The sequence below is a fragment of the Pteropus medius genome, unplaced genomic scaffold, assembly GCF_902729225.1.
Source record: "Pteropus medius unplaced genomic scaffold, Ma_sr-lr_union100, whole genome shotgun sequence".
NCBI lineage: Eukaryota > Metazoa > Chordata > Mammalia > Chiroptera > Pteropodidae > Pteropus > Pteropus medius.
This window is the reverse complement of record NW_024350319.1, coordinates 2,363,934-2,384,085: the sequence shown is the minus strand read 5'-3', so window position 1 is coordinate 2,384,085 and position 20,152 is coordinate 2,363,934. Positions and strand designations below refer to the sequence as shown.

At 36.5% G+C, this 20,152-nt stretch overlaps 1 protein-coding gene across 10 annotated transcripts in view; it reads right to left on the bottom strand.

The window, feature by feature from the left end:
• SGIP1 (SH3GL interacting endocytic adaptor 1) overlaps positions 1 to 20,152 on the bottom strand; it is a 182,731-nt gene that overhangs the window by 76,575 nt on the left and 86,004 nt on the right. For all 10 annotated transcript variants that reach the window (XM_039838510.1, XM_039838511.1, XM_039838512.1 and 7 more), the window contains 2 exons: positions 19,755 to 19,809; positions 18,851 to 19,026 (listed from right to left, as the gene is read on the bottom strand). In XM_039838510.1, coding sequence (XP_039694444.1) covers positions 18,851 to 19,026; positions 19,755 to 19,809 — 231 coding nt within the window. The remainder of the gene's footprint in view (positions 1 to 18,850; positions 19,027 to 19,754; positions 19,810 to 20,152) is intronic.

Sequence of the window (20,152 nt, the reverse complement as noted above, 5' to 3'; positions counted from 1 at the left end):
GAAAGAAGATGCACAATATATATATTTTTTTCAGTTTCAGAAGTTCTGGTTTTCAAATGCAGGCTAAAATTGTTTTTAACTGCACGACCAAACAAAACACTTATTCAGTTGCTCAGAATCTGCAGGTGGCCAATTTGTCTCTGATTGCAAGCATTCCTATCACATAAAATAAGCTCTCAGTAAATTTTATCTGCTGTTATTATCACTTCACCAGGTTACTCAAACAGGGACTTTGCAATTGGTCTATTCATTTTCTGAATAAATTTCCTACATTCCTAATTAAACATTAATTGTTCAATTCCGAGATGTCTCTTGATCATCTGATGAATTGGGGATGTTTTGGAAAACATTTCATTTTTCCTTCTGCTTTCATTTCGGTGTTCAACTTAGAGATAACTCTTACTTGTATATTTTGAGGCTGTTTTCAAAGTGAGTAAACCCTACTAATTTATGATTTGGTCACTGGAATGAAGGCCTTTGATGTGTTTGTATTTGTACATGTTGTATTTCTAAAATTTACATAATTTGCTCTCCCTAAATATGCCTCCCTAAAGAAAATACTTGCGTTTATGTCCTTGCAGTTCAGCGTCCTTACTCCACACCTGTTCTTTGTTATTTTTTTGCACAAAAGGATTAATTTAAATTCAATTAACTAGGATACTTTAGTCTTAGCCAAGACCTGTGTTTTAGAATACTTATAAAAAGAAAAGTAATCAATCTAATCTGTCTTGCTTTTCAAAAATACTAAATAACTAGCTTTAGGTTTTGAAGTTTTACGACACTCATTTGCTAAATTCAATGCTATGGGTAAACAGAGAAAAATGTGTGAAAAGTTACAAAGCACCAAACAAATATTTTTATACAGTCTATCCATAGCAAATTCAACGATCCATGTTAGAGAATTTTTTAGGAAGAGATTAGAATATATGATCATTACATTTATTATTATTATTTTGATCCTAGATGATATCCTATTTGTTTTTAATGCTTTAGGATGAAAACGAATTATCTGGCAAGCACCTATTCACCACCCTTACCCCCATTGTAGTTGTTTTCCTGTATTTATTTGTTTCTATATCTATTACATGTCAGATTACAGTGAATACTTATCATGTCCACTAGGACTTGATTGAGATGATCTTCTGAAACTCCACGTGGCAAGTAAAACAAAGAGCCTGTTACTAACCAAGTTATTATTAGGTGTGGACCAGGTTGAGCAATCAACAAGATGACATTTCCAAAGAAAAACGAGGCAAGGGAGTAGGAGGAGGACTCATCTTTAAGGACATACAGCTAAAAATGAAAAGGAGTACTTGTGGTTAAAATTACTATAAGGACAACAGGAAGGAAACCAATGAGAAACAGAATTTTTGAAGCACTGCCAGTAAACTTCAAGCCACACAGTCTTGTCAATACTTGAAGTGGCCGAATTTGGACGATTCAGAGAAAGATTCAGGATCAAGGAGAGTAAGTGGAATTGGCAAAATATAAAGAAAAATATAAAGAAAATATAAAGGAAAGCTACTAAAGTGCACCAATAATATTGTATGCCACATAGCATGTGTTATGTAGACTCTCAATCACTCAGAAGTGGGCCACTTAGTTTAATAATAACACTAATAATATGTGCATTTTTTATTTTGGAAAACAAAAAGTCAGTGGGTCCGTATTTTGATATATTGATATTTTGATCCCATTTTTTTTTTTTTGTTCTTTCTGTGTCTTTTGTTTCTCCTTCCTCCTATCATGGGCTTGTTATAAGTGTGTGTCCTGCACATGGTACAGAGACTGACAGGTTTGGGTCAATGGGCAGGCTGAGAGGTTATAGCACTCTTCATAGCATCCACTTAGGTGAGTTAAATAGAATCAATCAAATACTTCTGGTGCTTGTTAACATGGAAACACAATATTTTTATATTTTCCGGTGGCAAGGTCACCTGTGTCAGCCACGCATCAGCATCCTGGGAACATGTTCCCAACAAGCCAGACAGCTGAGAAGAGAACATTGAATTTTTTTCTTTTTTAAGTAAAATAGTTCTCAGAATAAATTCTTTTTCAATGTTGCTCTAGAATAAAAAAAGATGCGGATATATCCTAACAGATTTGTGCTGCCGATAAAAATCACCCACTGGTAAATCACCCAGAGGTGATTTACACTTTATGAAGATCCTCTTTTTTCTGACACTGAAAAAGGTGAAAAAGACAACTTCCTTTTTCTAGGCCAGCTTCACAAGCGTTCATTCAGGATGGATGCTATCCTGTTGCGCATTTAAAAAATTAACTTAAACTGTTTGCCTAGCTCATCATATGTACAAGTAGCTTGACTTGTAATTCAAGTGGAAACGGCAATAAATGAAATTTAATCCCTAAAATATTTGATCATATGCCTGTGATTGAGGCAGAGGAGAATCTTTGCAAAATTGCCCTGTGGTCCTTAGTAACAGCCTGGTAAAATCACTTAGCAACCAACTTCCTTTTTTCCCCATAGGGCATAATTAGACCTTGTCCTGGTTCACAAAGGTTTATTTTTAAAATTCAAAATCTTGTTTAGATGTTAAACACAGTAAGCCATTAAATATGCATAATATGAAAATGAGCAGCATAAGTAATGTTTGGACAAAATGTAGAAAGGCATTGGTATTTCTTACCGGACTTTTTCTCTGTAAGCGTAAGCATGGGGAGGAAAAATAAAGAGAACATGAAAGAGAGGAAATGTATTTTCAAGAAGAAACAGCTCAAGGCTCAGAATTACCTTTCTTAAAGCAGCTCTCCAAGGCATTGCTCTTATAAATGCTTCCTATGAGTGTCTGATAGTCATTCCTAGGCTGCTGGCTTTAGTTTGAAGGGCAGCAGAACAGACCACCTTAAAATATGCCATTTTGGCATATTGACTATTTTGAGCCGAAGGCACTTGAAAACAACAAATACAAGGAGAGGCTTTCTCTGAACTCCTTTAATCTGCCTAAAGATAAATCCTACAAACCAATGGACTAACCAACCAACCAACAAACAAACAAACAAACCTCACTTGTCATTAATTCCCATCCCAAGAGTTTCATCAACCAGGGAGGACTGATTCAGCACCGGAGGAGAGACCAGAAGGCAACACCACACTCAGACAAACTTTGTCACAAACTCTCATACCTCCCATCTAGTCTCCTAAGGGCCCATTCATCGCTCCTAAAAATTATTCATTCTCTGCTAAGAAGCCCACATCTCCCTTTGCCCTATAAAAATGGTATTTTATGCTAGATTCTAAAGCCACCTCTTTGAGTTACTCATTTTTCCTGGATGATTCCCATGAAGTTTACATATTAATACATATTAATAAACTTCTGTGCGGTTTCCTCTTGTTAATCTGTCTTTTTGTTAGAGGTCCAACTGAAAAGCTAAGACAAGTGGAGGTAAACGTTCGCTTCCCCTACAAGTTCAAGCTATAGAGGGCATAGGTGTGGACTCCATTTGAGCACATTATAAGCTCTGTTTTGAATGGCTTACTTTTATAAAATAGAGTTGTGTGTTGAAAATAGAAAATTATGCTTTGCAATATTAAAAGGAGTTGGAAAATACCATTAATCCATTACAGCCAGGCATTGTCATGGAACTAAACATGAGATTTTCCAGAAATTCTAGTCTTATCAGGGAACCTGGAGCCTATCATCTTCTCCCAAGATACTCCGGCTATGATCATCAGTTCTTTCAATCCAACTTTCGGATCCCCTACTCTCCTCGGATAAATTATTTTCCTGGTACGTGGTCCCTGGCTCCTTGGAATGCTCTTTTATATTCCTCAGTGAACCTCTTAAATGAGGGCTTCATTTCTTTCTGAAAGTAGTACTCCACAGCTTCCTATATGTGCTTCCTAGTTTATGGTCCTATTTCTAGTTTTGTCTCCTAAATCCATCCTTTGCACCATCCTCAGAATTATTTTCCAAAAATAGTGAAGTGAATATATTACTCCACTCTTCATAAACCTCCCTATTATTCAGAAAATAGCATGCAGGTTCCATTCTGTCATTCAACGCCTTCATGATGGGCTCTAGCTTACCCTCATTTTTCTCTGTGATCTGTACGAAACCTACACCTAGCTGCAGACTCTCCTTGACATGTCCTGAACAAGAAGTGCATTCACACACTTCCCAGCCTCTGCTCAAGCTGCTTCTTTGGCCTTCAAGGCCTTCTCCCTCTCCCTCGATACAATGGCACTCCTTCTTCAAGGCCAGTAACATTTCTTCCCTGAGGCCTTTCCTAAGCTTCCCAATCAGAATAAATTGTTCTCTTCTCTCATTTGATCATAGCACATTCCTTTTGTTCAAAATAGTAAACCCATAGTGCAGGCTTTTCTATTTGTCTGACATTTAGTTGCCTCAGGGAAAACAAAGGTGCACATTGCAAGTATATTTTTTGTAGTTCTTATTTTGTTCTGTATTGTGGAGGTATTTCTGCTCAATTACTAGCTCACAGTAATGGTGATGAATGGACTCTCTCTAGCCCCAAGCATAGTGCTAGACACATAATAGGTACTCAAAGTATATTTATGAATTCTCTTTTGGGGGGCAATTAAAACACTATAAAATGTGTCTTTTAAAATGTAGAAGATGAATTGCTCTCTGAAAGCTGGATTGTATATGGACCAAGGTATGTGGCCCCCATTGTAATGGTTCCTTCATCAGTTCCAAAAAGTATTTTACTTAGTTCCTACTCAACTGTTGATCTCTCTGCCGATTAGTGATCTCAAGTGTTAACACAGGTTGCAAAGGTGCCAAGGAGGTGGCACGACTTTGCACAAACAGTGTAGAGCTATGCGATCAGATTTCCAGGGTGGAATTTTCTCCTATAGCAAAATATTAATGCTTCAGAATAAATGAGGGTCAAGATAGGGGCCACAGACTTGGTGCTGATTTCACACCCAGACTCTTGGTAAGGAGCACAGAGAAATAAAAATTATTAAGGTCCAGGTCCTCAATCTATAGACAAAAAATTTGGAGGGTTAAAATCAAATAGCTTCGAAGGGATTGTCATGGTAGAAGGAGGAACATGAGCTTTTATATCTTCCATTTAGCTTAATCTTTATTTTTTGCTTGCCTTTGAGTAAGTTACACTGTGCCTCAATTCCACAATTTGTAGAGTAGGGATGATTGTTATCTTGTAGAATTGCTGTGAGGATTATAAGACGGGATGATATAGAAAACCAACATTTATTGAGAACTTACTGTTATTATTTTACCTTATATGGTTCTTATATTTATTATCTCTAATTTACGAGTGAGGAAAAAGAGGCTCAGATGAGTTCCTAAATCACATGGTTACAAAGTAGTAGAGCTGGGACTGGATCCCAGGTTGTCTAACTCCAGAGAGCATGAGCAAGGGTGGGCTTGTGGCACAGCACAAGATCCCTAAACAGATTGAGCCCACTTTCGAAGCCTTGTCAGCAACGGGATTTAAAAACAACAGAACTAAAAGCTCACAGATCACAGAGCCTGGAAAATTATCTTGGATCTTTCCAATGGAAAGAGTTCAATAGATCATGCTTGTCTATTACAATAGGTTTCAAAGAATGAACTTATGTTTATAGGTATGCTTTCAGATTTTGAAATTAAACTCTGATTTTAAGGTAAATTTCTCGTTTTTTTTCTAGAATGAAATGCATTTAATTAGAATCAGAAGAATAGACATGAACACACAAATGATAAGAATAGACATGAACACACCTTTCCATTTCAGGTTTTATCATGATTAAACCATCTTTACTTAATATACTGTTTTGCTTTCATTGTAAGCAGCTACCAATACCTAGCTGTAAACTCTTGGCTTAAGGATTACTTCAGAATGTTAAACACACAAACAAAGAAACAAAATGACAAGAGAATATCTTGTCATTTTAAATGAGCAAATAGTATCAGAGTTGATTTTTAATTATGGAAACTTTAATAAGAGCATGGGAAGCAGATGTATATTTGTATATCTGTACTTAGAAATAGGTGCACTTGTGCTTAGAAATAGAGTAAATAAACTTTTGGATTGGACAAAATATATACCTAAAATATGACCATCGAATCATCTCAAAGTGCAGGGATTTTCCTGTCTTATGGCCTGAGAAAATATAATTCTCTAATTTGCAAGCCTTGTTGAAAGGTAGCATCTCTATGATCAACAGCTTTCTAAAAAACAGCTTTTGAAGGGTCTTTCCAAGACCCTTGCCCTCTGCAGATAGAGAATCTCTTTCTGGCTGTAATTACCTCGAATACTTTTTAATGAAAGTAGTCATTCAAGTTGGGTCTTGTTGAAGCCTACATTTCTGAATAAGGGGCTAGAAACCATCAACATTTTAAACTGAATTCTGTTTAAGACCCAGAGCAAAAACTAACAGAGGTAAATGAAAAAAAATATACACCAGAATTTCAATGACCCTTACATGGAAGTTTTGTGCTCTAAATACATTCCTGCCTCTTGATAAGGAACTGAGTTGCCATGGGAATTTTTGACATCTGGCTTTATAGAGTGGGATCAAGAAATAAAGAGTCAGGTCTAATCGATAGCCTTTTAAGAGTACCATCGTTCAGCCTTAAAAATAGGATGACTGTATTTTAAATCTTTATATTTTAACCAGTGAGATTTTATTATAAATATAACCACTTCCTATCGGTTATTGATGATTAGTCATAATGAAGAGAAAAAGGACTATTTATTCATTTATTAAACCATTAAAAGATATTTACTTGAACACCTAATAAAGACCAGACACTAGTCTAGGCATATTAATGAACAAAACAATAAGAACAATAGAGAAAAAAGCTCCAACGAGCTTATTTTTGGGAATAGGAAAAGGAAACATAATAAATATAATAAATATGTAAAGTATTTAGTATTTGAGATAACAAATGTAATTTTAAAAACTGGAGACAATAAAGAGGTTTGGGAATGCCAAGACAGAGCTTTGCAATTTTAAATAAGATGGTCAAGGTAGGCCACATTGAGAAAGTGACTTGAGCAGACTTTTGAAGTTACAATGCAGCTATCTGGGAGAAGAGGGCACACAGCCAGGGAGCCCTGGAGGAGAAGAATGAGAAGGAAGAGGAGCAGATATTATCTGGAGGTTAGGGATGTCCCCACCATGAGGGTCTTGAAGGTCACTGTGAAGACCTTGGCTCCACTCTGTTCCAGTGCAGCTTGTGGCTGTTACTTAATAGGAGTTCTTAGCTGTGGATGCCAGTAACCATTGGTTACTGAGAAAAGGCTTGGATGAAACAGATGAAACAATATCAGACAACGCCTGGATGTTACATACGCTGACATTTTTCATCACTCTTTGGAAGCTTATTTTGATTCCCCATGCACCATGTTTAAAAAATAAAATAAAGATGGGCTTCAAATGTGTTAGGGGGTAGAAAGGGTTTCAGTTCGGCAAAACAGAGTGAGGCCTGTCCATCCCGCACCCCCGCTGGCCATTTCAGGATAAGGGGCTCAGACTAGAACGCATGGCTCTGTACCACTGCTATGCTGGTAGCTGATTCAAAATGGTAGTCCCAAAGGTCCATGTGCAGTTAGTGGCTGTCCTTTAGACAGAGACAAGAGAAAGAAATCTCAGCTTCATTCTGCTTAAAAATAAAATTTTCCTCAGTCTCTGAGGAAACATTTTCTGACATAATTAATGTGAGTGATTCACTATCTAAGATTTTTTTTTCTCTAAAATTACTGATAAGTACATTCATTGCTGTAGATTATTACTAGCACTAGAAAAATTCTCTTTCAAAGGAAAAAGGGATAGGTATGTTTTTGTCTTATATTGTTATACTTATTTTTATAATATTATTCATACATTTATAGAAACTCCTTCATATAAAAATAAATATAATAGTATAAGAAAGATAATAATGTATCTACCTTTTACTTCCAAGGTCAAGAACCACTAAGTGACTGAAACCTGAGACTTTATATGAGAAAACAGACATCTCACTGGGAAGAGAATTATGACAGAAAGCTAGCACCCACAGAAAAGGAGAACACATTAATATACTTAAAAAAATCCTGCAAACAGTAAGAGAAGAAATGAACTTATTGTTCATATTATTCATTAATCTAATAATGGAGAAAAACTTGGTTGAATTGAAGGGGGAAAAGATAAAAAAAATTGAGAACCATAAATTTGCTCTCTCTATAAAGTAACACAAGGGATATAAGTTGCACTATATCACAGTGAAACATCAAGTTCCATATAATTTCCCATAGTGAAGAGCATCCATCTGTCCAACCAACCAACAAGTATCTTCTAAGTACCTACTATGTGTCATTTAACATTGTAAGCTCAAGAGAAAAGGCCCCATTAAGGAAGATGTAAGAACCTACAATTTCTGGGTATAGGATTAGTTATCATAAACCCAAACTTCCTAAATTGTTCACAAATGATGCTTCTGTTACCAACTTATTTTCTAAATTGATTGCTTCTTTACAGAGCCCATTCTACCCTGATTATGGCCATTAGCAAATAAAAATAGTTTTGAATTTTAACCTCTACGCCAGTAAGATTAATACAACCGAGGCAGATGTCAGAGATATAAAAATTAGCTTTTTTGATTGTAATTAGCATTGTAATTACAAACTTGTAATTCTTGACTTTGCTACCTTTGGATGAGGATATCTTAACATTTTATGTTTCAGTATGGTGGGTGTATTATCTCATTCATTAGACTTTAAGTTGGTAACAGAAATTGAGGGTTTATGATCTCTAACCCTGGTGGTCATGTTTCTGTGACCCCCTAGTCAGAGCAGGTTGTCTGAGACAGTAGAACATAAATAAAAGATTTGGAGTTATGCAAGGGAATTCTATCTCTTACACGTCACATGTACTCAGAGATGTACATTAGTTGGAGAAACAAGGCGATCCACGTTGAATTCATACTCTGCCCGTTTTAAGGAGATCAAACCACACAACAACTCAGATTTCTTTCTACCAGAGTAGGATGGGCATGAAAGGTTTGGAAAAAATGACATTTTATTTTAAAGATCAGGAAATAGAAGCAACAGAGAATTCCCTAGGGAAAAATAATTGAAGGAAAGAACAAACACAAATCAGATATGAAACTATTTCTTCGGCAGACAGTTCATGGCTTATTATAATGTCAAAAAGAGAACAATATGTTTTGAAAAATTTAGATCCCACCCATTTTCCCATCTATCTTTCTCTATAAGACCTGGAAAATAAAAGAGTTAGTGACATCTTATATGCTCACTCTGGATGAATTTGGTTGGGCTGCCTGCAGCTCTGGATAGAGGGGGCTTCTGACTATATCTGTGACCTGGGGTATAGTCACAATGTCTGCTGAGGGTTTGGAAGCAGGAATACAGCTTATATGCCCTATTACTGATATCCCTGATCTAGACCCAACCCAAATTCTGTTTGCCCTGTGAAGTTCACCTTGATGAGCAGAACCCAAGCTGAGTCTCTTCCCTCCAACTCACTGCACTTTAGGTCTGGGTTGAGCATTTAGCATCAGAATGCGCACAATCTTTAGCACCCCCTTGCACAATGAAGCAGTTCTACCAGGAGTAAATGCCAGTGTGTAGGAGACTGGAGCTCTCTGCCCCCACTGATGACTTTTTGTTTTTAGGAAACTCAATGGGGTGCTGAACCTTCTGCCAAAGTGAGGAAAGGAAAGGGGGTGGTGTTACCAAGCAGCAACAAATTCATGGATTTTACTCTCGGGCAAGCTACCTTGGGGGTGGGAGGGTGGGCGGGACACCTGGAATAGGCAAACAGCACCAGACCATCTCTAGTTCAAAGCTATCTCCCCTTCCTCATATTCTTTTGATTAAATAACTACATAATGGATTGAAAATCTCCAGGAACAAGATTAAACAATTGTTCCTTCATAACTCCATGTCAAATTCTTCCATTTCTTATATTACTGAATTTTACAGGGGAAGGGAAGAGGCATACGTGCCAGGATGGGTCGACACCTACTCTCATATCATTTCTATCACCCATCTTCTCCTTGACTTTGCACAAGTCCTCCCTAGCTATTTTTATCTAGCTGCCTCCCACAAGTCTCTTAACTTAAGGAAAAGGAGAAGGAAAACAGAGCTGAAAAGGGAACTGATGCTTCTAGAGCCTCTCCTGGGTGACAGGCACCAAACTGGGCATTTTGCAACATTATCTCATGTCATCTTTACATCAAATCTGAGAACGTAGATGTTCTTGTTTCCATTTTACAGACTTGGAATCTGAGGTTCCAAGTTAAGGAACGTGAACACATAGATAGTAATATATAGACTCGGAAGCCTGTGTTCTTCCTTCTTTGGCGATGTGCTTCAAGGAAACATTCTCTTTCTTAGCCCCTTTACTGTCTCTCCAATCTGCCCTTAAAACAGCTTCCCACAGAGACTCTTAAGCTATAATACACAGCAGAGTATTAAAGCTGAAATGAATCTTAAAGATAATTGAATCATAGACCCTTAATTTGTAGGTGGGAAAATGTATTTTGTTTTTACTTGGCAGAAAGGAAGCAGATTCTGGAGTCCTGGCCCTTGAACCTTCAGCAGCCTCTCGATCTTTCTGAGTTGGTTTCTTCTCTAAAATGGAGCAATCGTCACCACACTGCATGCTTAATAGTGCTGCTGGTCATTATCTCTTTCTGATCATGACATTTATAAAATGTAAACCATAATTATAATGAGCTGTTGATTTATAAAAATACTTGATTGATTGATTAAGGGAACTGAAATACATGAGTCATGTAAAGACAAGGTGTCATTCCTTAACATTTAAAACAAAGGTTAATATAAAATGAAATAATTTTAAGAAACTAGAATCACATAGGATACAGCAGCATTTAAACCTGACTGACCTGTCAGCTCAGCCTTGTTGTCTTGTCACATGAAATGACACATCAGGTACCATAGAAAGGAGTGTCTGTAGATTGATGGGGAAGAAAGCTTGGGACATGGGCTTCCAAGCTGAGATCATGGACCGTTTAGGCACCATCAAAGTGATAGCCTTCAAAGGCTTGTGAGTACTCAGAAATTACATGTAAAATGTTTTGGATGAGTTAATGAGCTTTCTATTTTTCCGCTCGAAAGAGAGCCAATAGCTTTCATCAAAAATAGTATAATATAGTGGTTAAGAATCCCGAATTAGACACTGGACTTTCTGAGTTTAAATCTCAGCAACTTCACTTATAAGCTGTGACACCTGAGTGAGCTAATTAATCCTTCTATGCCTCTATGTTCTCATCTGTAAAATGAAGATAATAATAGTACCTATCTCATAGGGTTGTTGTGAAGATAAATGAGTTAATATATGTGAAACATCTGACAGTCAGCACACAAATTTTCACAGCTGCCGCCACCAACATCATCACCATTATAAGTTCTTAACGTGGTCCATGACCTTATAGGATGCTTACGAGTAGTCACTAAGAGACACCCTATTGTTGTTGATAAATAATGGCTATCATTTATTAAGCACCTCCTTTGGGCCTTACATACATAAACTTACAAAGTACTAAGCACTTTATATGCATCACTTCCTTAATTTTTACAAGGATCCTGTGAGGTAGATAATATTATTAGCCTCACTCTATACTTAGTTAAGCCTTGACCGAGGCTTAAAGGTTTAAGTAACTTGCCCATGGGTATATGGATAACAAGTACAGAGCCAGAATGTAAACTTAGTTCTGATTTACTCCAGAGCAAAAATTCTTATTCTTATTTAGTACAGAACTAAGCGCTTGTAGTTAAGAACAACTTATCAGGGTAAGTCAGCAGTGATTCTTGGCTCACCAAAGAACAAAGGTATTGAATCAATGGAAGCACATGAGAAAAGGATATTGCACAAGAATTAAACCATAACATTTGCCTTCTCGTCTCCATGAAAGTTATGGCAGCCACAGGTTTCAAAGTACCTAGTGAGCAAAACACATGGCTAAAGATCTGTCAGAGATAGAGTTCCCTGTGGGTTTTGAGAGAAATGGAAATGTCTGCATTGGACACTCTGGGATGGGGGAGGAAGCCAGGAGACTCTGAAAGAGAGGTCACAGGAGAAGCTGACCACAGACCACCATATTTTCAAGCAGGAAACTAAAGTGAAGACAAGCAAGAGTTTGGACCACAAGGGGGGATTTCAGCTTCTCTGTGGTGCTAGCAACATTGTCTTATGTTGTTTTCTTGGTAAATTTGTAGACAGTGTTAGCAAGAAGGTTGGACAAAGTCTATCCAATTTCCGATATTAGCTCTCAGTGCCTACTGCATGGAAGGTACTTATCAAATATTTGGTGGATTTGAAGGGAAAGGGGTGAGAAATGATGTCAATTAGTGCCCCACACAATACAGGATCTTATTGTAAATGTTAGCCTATAGTACTGTATTCATATTTGTTCAGGGGCTTTTGATGTTACTCAAAACAATTTAGAAATGTTCTAGAATTACCTCCACAACCTGTTCATAGCAATCTCTCTCTCTCTCTCTCTCTCTCTCTCTCTCTCTCTCTCTCTCTCTCTCTCTCTCTCTCTCTCACACACACACACAAATTCTTTTATTACTTTTTCCACTTTCACACTCAGGGTAATTACTAGTCTTGGTTCTAAATGAGTTTTAACTATTTTGGTTTCCTGATTTATCACTGTTAATGATATTCTTTAAAACATACCCTAGGCTTTGCGGATAATTCTAACAACAACAGTAAAATAATCTCTGAACATAGTATCTATAATAAGTATTTTATATATATTAACTCATGCAATCTTCAAAATAGCTCTATGAAGTTGGTATTGGAATTATCTTGATTTATCGTTGAAAAAACCAAGGCATAGGTTTTGTAACTTGCCCAAGGCAACCCAGTTAAGAGGTAGAGCCCAGTTGTTTGAGTAATTGTGACATCGTTGGAATAAGTGTCTATTTCCAACTCCTTCAAATTATCTTAAGTGGAATCATATTCAATTATATGTTGAATTCTCATTCTGTTGCTTTTGTAAGGGCATATTTCCTTATAGTTTAACTTGCACCATTATTTCACTTAGTCCCTTTCAGAAAACAATTTTACTTTTTAAGAACACAGCCATTCTTGGCAGTTGTAATGGAGGTCTGTTTCTACCCTGAATACAGGGGGAGTGGTACCAAGGGAAGCGAACAGCAGAAGTACTCACATCTCTGTTTCAACCTTCTTCTTTAGGGCGAATGACCTTTACATTGTACTCACAGAGAGATGGACATCCCAACAACCACCTTGTAAGACAGGTAAGTATTTATTATTCCCGTTTTAGACATGAAGATTCTGAGAAACAAATAGGTTTAAGAAACTTGCCTAAGCAGTAGTGTTAGCAAGAGGCTGAGTTCGGGCCCATCAGATTCCAACATCTTTCTCACAAAATGCCAGTTCTTTCAGTGGATAAATACAAAGTTCCTATTTGTGTTTAAAGAAATATCAATTACAAATGTCCACTATGAAAAAAAACTGACTTAAAAGTAGTTCATCTAAAAGGTGAATCAGATCTGGTTCAGAATTAAAGTCTAAGGTAGGCAGGAGAGCCCAAACTTCTTTGACTGCATTCAAGCCTTGAGATCCAGTTTATTATAAGCCAAGACATGAAAACAGAATAATTTCAGGACAAGAGACTGGAAATGAGAAAGCAAAGCTATAACTCAATAACAGCAAAAAAGTTAAACACACGCACGCGTGCACACACACACACACACACACGCACTCTAGTGTGACAGTTACTTTTATCTGTCCACTTGACTGGCCACTGGGTACTCAGATTAAACATTATTTCAGCCTGTGTCTGTGAGAGTATTTCCTGATGAGATTAGCATTTGAATTGGTGGACTCTTTAAAGTAGATCAGCCTCCTCTGTGAGGATGAGCATTATCCAATCTATTAAGGGCCTGAATAGAACAAAAGGCAGAGGAAGGAGAAATTTACCCCCTTTTTCTACCTCACTGTTTGAGATGGTACATCTCATCTTCTGTGTTCAGACTGGGATTTATACTCTCAGCCACTCTGGTTCTCAGGCTTTTGGACTCAGACTGAATCACACCACCTGCTTTTCTAGGTCTCCTGTTTGCCGACGGCAGACTGTGGGACTTCTCAGCTTCCATAATCCCATGAGCCAATCCATATAACAAATTTCTTGGTATATTTGCACATATATACATATATCCTGTTTGTTTGGTTTCTCTGAAAAACTCTAACGTATCTAGTAATGAAGAAACGAACAGTTTCAAAGCACCAATTATGCATTAGGTACTGTTACTAGGATATTCTCTATGTTTTATTCATTCAGTCATTTATTGTCTAACTCTCTGAATGCCTATTGTATACCATGCACTATAGTAAGCTAATCACAGGGGACAAAAAGTAAAATATTTGACCCTCCTAGAGATTGAAAGTAATTTGCACAAAAATTTCATAAGCATCATTATCATCTTCACTTCATAGAAAAGAAAATTACTCAGAACAATTATGAGGCTCATCTAAGATTACACAGATAGAATGGAGCAGACCTGGGCTAGGCACCCAGGCCTGTCTGAATCTATGTGTTTCGCTCTTTCTGTTACCATACAGCTGCTTTCTATTAACCCCAAATTATTTAAGCAGATGGCCACAGAGCACTTGGAAAAGAAGGTGCCAGTGCAAAGAAATAGGCAAACTGAATGTCAAATTAAACCCATCACTCTCATGGGGTTTCTGGTCTGATAGATCCAGGCAAAGTTGTAGAAATTCCAGGTCTCTCAAATTCAGTGTTGTGTTTAATGATGTTTTCATCACTGGTTTGAACCAAAAGGAAATATGTGGCCAGTGTGAGGGCACAGTTGAGTGTCATATGGTGAAAAAGAGAGACTGAAGTGTGTTATTAATAGATGGATATAAAACTAGATGGTAGTGACATGCCACAGTGCTCTGTCTTTGGCCTGGTCCCATTCACACATTTGTTCACTCACTCAATCACTCACACATACAAGCACTTATTGAATGGCAATGATATACAAAAGGCCCTATGTCAGGTCTAGGGAATTTGTTGGGGACAACAAAATGTACCATATAAATTTCTCTTCATAATGACTTCTCACACCAGCTGCTGAAAGTGCTACTGAAAGACAGACTTTAACTGTCAACATTTTAGGATCTGCCTCAGCTGTAGAGAGCCACCTGGCTCAAGGTCATTCCCCTTTTTGGCCTGCCCATATCGGAGTCCTGATTTATACAATAGTATAAGGGTATTCACCTCTGCCAAACTCAGGACTAACTCTGAAGTATCATTCCAGCTCTAGAGTCCCCCGTGTGATTGGCTCAGGCTGTTGCTGGACATGCAAAACAACTCCCTCTGCCCCCCTTACCGAACCCCATAGGTGTTGAGGATGAAGTCACTCCTTAATAAATAAACATTTTGCACCCTAAATTTAAACTTGGAGTTGGAACCAGTCTGCTTCACGTAAAAACCATTGAAAAAAAGAGGGGCTTTGTTTGTCCTTTGTTTATCCCCTAAAGAGCACAACAACAACCAAAGATAAAAGTTACAGGGACAGCATTTGAGTTTAATTTGGGTTTAATGATTTTCTTTCAAAAATGAAACAGCCTGTCTCCAAAAACAGTGAATTTTCTAAGACAGAGGGAAAACTATTACTCTTGGAAGGGTCTTTATCATCCAAAAAGTTGGTATTTTAAATAAATTTGTTTCTGTTCAACCTGCTGCTGGCTAGCATACAGCACAGTACCACTGTTATTTAGATATTAGTAATTAGAAATTTTTAAAATAAAATTTCCCAGATTTAATAGGTTCTGGGAATAATTTGAAGGTAAATAGAAACATAAAACCATTTCCCAATGAACTCCCCAAAGTAATCTGAGATTATTTAAGACACAGTGGCAGAAACTATTAATGTCCACCAATATACATTCTCTCCTTTGTCTTTTAGTAACAGAACCCTGAATTTTAGCTGGTTACATGTTTATCCAACCAAAGACTACATTTCCCAGACTCTCTTTAAGCTAATGTGACCATGTGACTAAATTATGACCAATGGGATTTGAGTGGTAGTGATGTTGTGAATTCTGAGTTAAACTCTTAAAGGAAACCTCTTGCCTTTTATTTCCTATTTCCTCCATCCCAAAGCTGGAACGTAGAGGTGATTGATGGTGATAAGGCAGCAACACCCCAGGAAAAGTAGAGCAAGAATACAGAAAGTTCCCGGGTTCTTGAACAACCCCTGGAGTAAGACACTATTACCTTCGAGGACTGTCTACCAGCTTCGATTTTTATATGGGAGAGAAATAAACCACCTATTTTGTTTAAGCCATTACTACCTATTTTGGTTTTGGTTAAAGGAGCTCTACCAATATTCTAACTCGTACAGATGCCAAATCAACAACTAAAACCTGGGTGATGTTCAGTCTTTGTCCTGATTATCAGCATAGTATCTTATCAGGAAATTACAACATGATAAGAATCGAAATTAACCTCCTTTACCTGTGAGGTTATCTTAAAATTCTTCAAAAGAAACAGGAATCATGACATAAACTTTTGTTATGAATAGCTTACCATTTAGAATTTCCTCTATTTCTCTTAGTGTAATGTTTGATGCTTTCAAAAACCATAGCCTAAATAAAATATTTGGTTATATCATTAACTGATGTATGCTCTATTTCTCTTTTTATACCTGAATTAAGTATAGATATATAAATGTCTGGCTAACTGGAAACATCTAAAGTTGTACAAATCATTTGCCCTTTTTATTATGGTATTAACTGGATTTCATAAGGTTATTTCTACATATCTGGCTTCGGACATAGTGTCCTGGAAATGTTATTTGTGAAATACTTATGGGTTATCTAGCAAAGAATAAGGGTTCTAAAGCTAAGAATATGTTTTCAGTTACAATTTCTCTTTATACTTATATATATCCAGAAACATGCTTACCTTACCCTAAAGTAGGAATAACAGCTTACTCTCCTACATGAAATATCAGAAATTAGAAACATTTGGAAATCATAGTAATGGCAGATCCAGGTTCTCACATTAGGGAACAAGATGAAGGTATGGGGATGGTGGTGACAGGGTGATTTGAGGGTCTCCTGGTTTGTGGTATTGCTGGTATGCAGAAACAGCTTAACCCTGTGATTACTTTTCCAATGTCTCCATCTTGTTTTCACACTGCTTTCCCTAACATCTTTTCATCAGAGTCTAAACACATCATATCAATATATCACCTTAAATACAGGAGTTGAGAAGAGCTCAGAGTAAACAATCACTTTTCTTATGGCATCCTCAGCAACATATCTGGTTGAAGGAATATCTACCAGGCGACATGGGCATACATATTCTTTTTGATAAAGGGCATTTCTTCTTTCCTAGATTCAACTAACTTTCAGCAAATATCTACTATGTGCCTGGCTGTTGTAATAAGATTTTTTTCATGTAAAATTTTTTCATTTAATTCCATGAACTTGACTGTTTATACTTATCCCAGGTAGCTTCCACATACCCACTAAGTTTATTACATCTCACAGAGAAGTGGATATAAATTGGCTTCAGGCACTTAAATGAATTTTTACAATTGATAAAAAAAAAATGATTCAGTAAGTGAGAAATGATTTGAAGGATGTCAACTGAAAAGTGAAAGTGTATGCCTTTAAAATACCTCCATTACTGGAAATCACTAGTATTACAGACCAATATGTGAGTTTAAAATCTGTACCTTCTATTGCAGAAGGGAAAGAAAATTAATATATTTCATTTCTCCCTTTTCAGGAAGACATCTTAAGATAACAAGAATATATAATTAAAAATACCTGAAATATTTGTTGTGGCTGATTACTATTAGCAATCATTTTAGTTGTCACTAACAGTAGTGATAAAGGCCATTATAGTCATTAAGCACTAAAGAAGGCATCATTATAGACTTTATTCACTGCAGGCAGGCATTTATCAAAGGATAGATAGTTAAAACACCTTAGAAAGATTAGCTAAGATATTTCCAGAAGCATCCTAAAAGTGGTACAGCATTTATTAACTACTTTATTTAGGGGGAATTCTGTAGGGAGATCACGTCTTTCCAAGAAGATGCCAAGAACATATTAGCTGCTAGTTGGAGAGCCTTCATTTGCTCTTCATAGCTATTTTTAGAACACAATTGAAGCATTTATCAAACACCACTGAAAAAATACTGTAAATGCTAGAACTTAGAATTTGAAACTAAAGAAATTTAGGAGATGAGAATTGGAGGAAGGAAGTCCAAATTGTGGAAAAATACCAGTTTGAATAATATAAATAAGGCATACTTATGTTTGAGGTGCCTAAAAGATAAGAGCATTAAAGACAATTTGATAATAAAATATAATGAAGATGAGTTTTAATGTATTTTTAAACTGTTTTATGATATCAGATTAATATAGTTTTTGAAGCATAGCAATAAAAAGTATTCTTTTAAAAAAAGTAATTTTCTTAGTTTTCTTCCCATGACTTTCTATGTGTTACATCATAAAAGGGGCACTAAGATGTATATTAAAAAATTATTTCTAGTAAATGTGTAAACTTCATATTGTTTTTAATTGCTTCAGAAGTAAATTTGGATAATTTTTTTGTTATTATTTTTTCTTCTTTTGAAAATGCTTGCAGGAAAGTAAGTAAAAATAAAATGTGGTCCTACGCATTTTTACTATTTCAAAAAGCACAAGAACTCCAATATAAAATGAGCATAACTTTCTAAAGCTAGAATGAGCTGTTTAAGGCTTATGAAGTTCATAAAATGGTAACTATATGCGGCCTTCCATTTAAGGAGTTTCTTCTCTGCTTAATGAATATGGGCAGGACACAGCTCACCCAACCTCGCCCAAGCCTGACATAAAAAAACCACTCACCACTGGTGATGGCGAAAGTGCAATGTTGCCTATCGATGCCTTCAGTTCATCTACAGTTGCAGCATTCTTAAGAATGTCTTTAGATTGCAACGGCTTAATCTTGATATTAAATTTCTTGTGTGATTCTTCTTCCTCTTCCGATTCACTTGAAGAATAAAAGTGCTTTCCTTTGGTAGGTAGAACACAGTTAAAGATACATAACTTTTTTTCTACTGGGAGGCAATGATGAGTATAAGACAAGAGTGATTGCACATAGAGGCAGCAACAGTATCCTTAAGATGCCAGAAAATCAAAGCAAAAGAAACAAAAGAGTAAATCAGGAAATTAGAATTTATTTACCTTTCCTTGGAACATGATTAAAGATGATGAACTTCAAGAAGTAGTAGTTATAAAATTCTACATTTTTGAAGCAAGTTGTCCATTTGGTGTGCCACACTCAGTACACATGCCGATGGGCCCACGTGAGCTTACTCATCTACGGAGAGAGGAAGGCCATGCCAATGGATGGACTCGTGGTGAGTTTTAAGTGCTTCAGAATGTGACCTGTTCTGCCCAGAGATGATTTGTAGGGAAAGCACAAGTAACAGCTATTTTTTCTGGTTATGATAAATGACATTGTCATATCAGGTTTTAGAAGGCAATCCAGAACCCACAATTTACACAATTGTTTTTCAGCACATTTTTCCTTTTCTCCTCTCTCTTTTCTATGAATAGATCAAGGCAAAATGCCTGCTTGTTAGAGATCAGGCTGTTCTCTGTGCTGTTTATTCATCTCTAATATTAGGGCAACAGGACTTGGGAAGCTTGGGTTATTTCAGCACCTTTTCAATACATGAATTCATCATACTGTTTTATGAGAGAAAAATAAACATTAAAATAAAAAAAAATAGTAAAGAAAGGATATAGCCAGGTTCCTCAGGTCTGATGCTGTAGCCTTCTTCATCCAGCTCAGGTGAGTTCTATAAAACACAAGTGCATATTATGCAATTAGTAATCTGACAATAATCAAGAACTTATTCATTTTCCTTCTAGAGCCTTCTACTTAAGAATATAAACATGTCTCTTATTTTTTGGAGGTGAGAATTTTAACTTTTGGAAGTGAATGCTGAGAGGTATATATTTAGATACATACTCAAGCATATTTGGGAGTCTTATTGGGAAAACAATTTGCAACTTGCAAATGGCCAACTTGCAACAAAGGGGGATACAAATAAAAATTATTTGTTCTTTGGAAAATTCAAATGTATTTTGTAGACAAAAAAAAAAAAAAATTAAAAACCCCACCAAAATACAAAACACAAG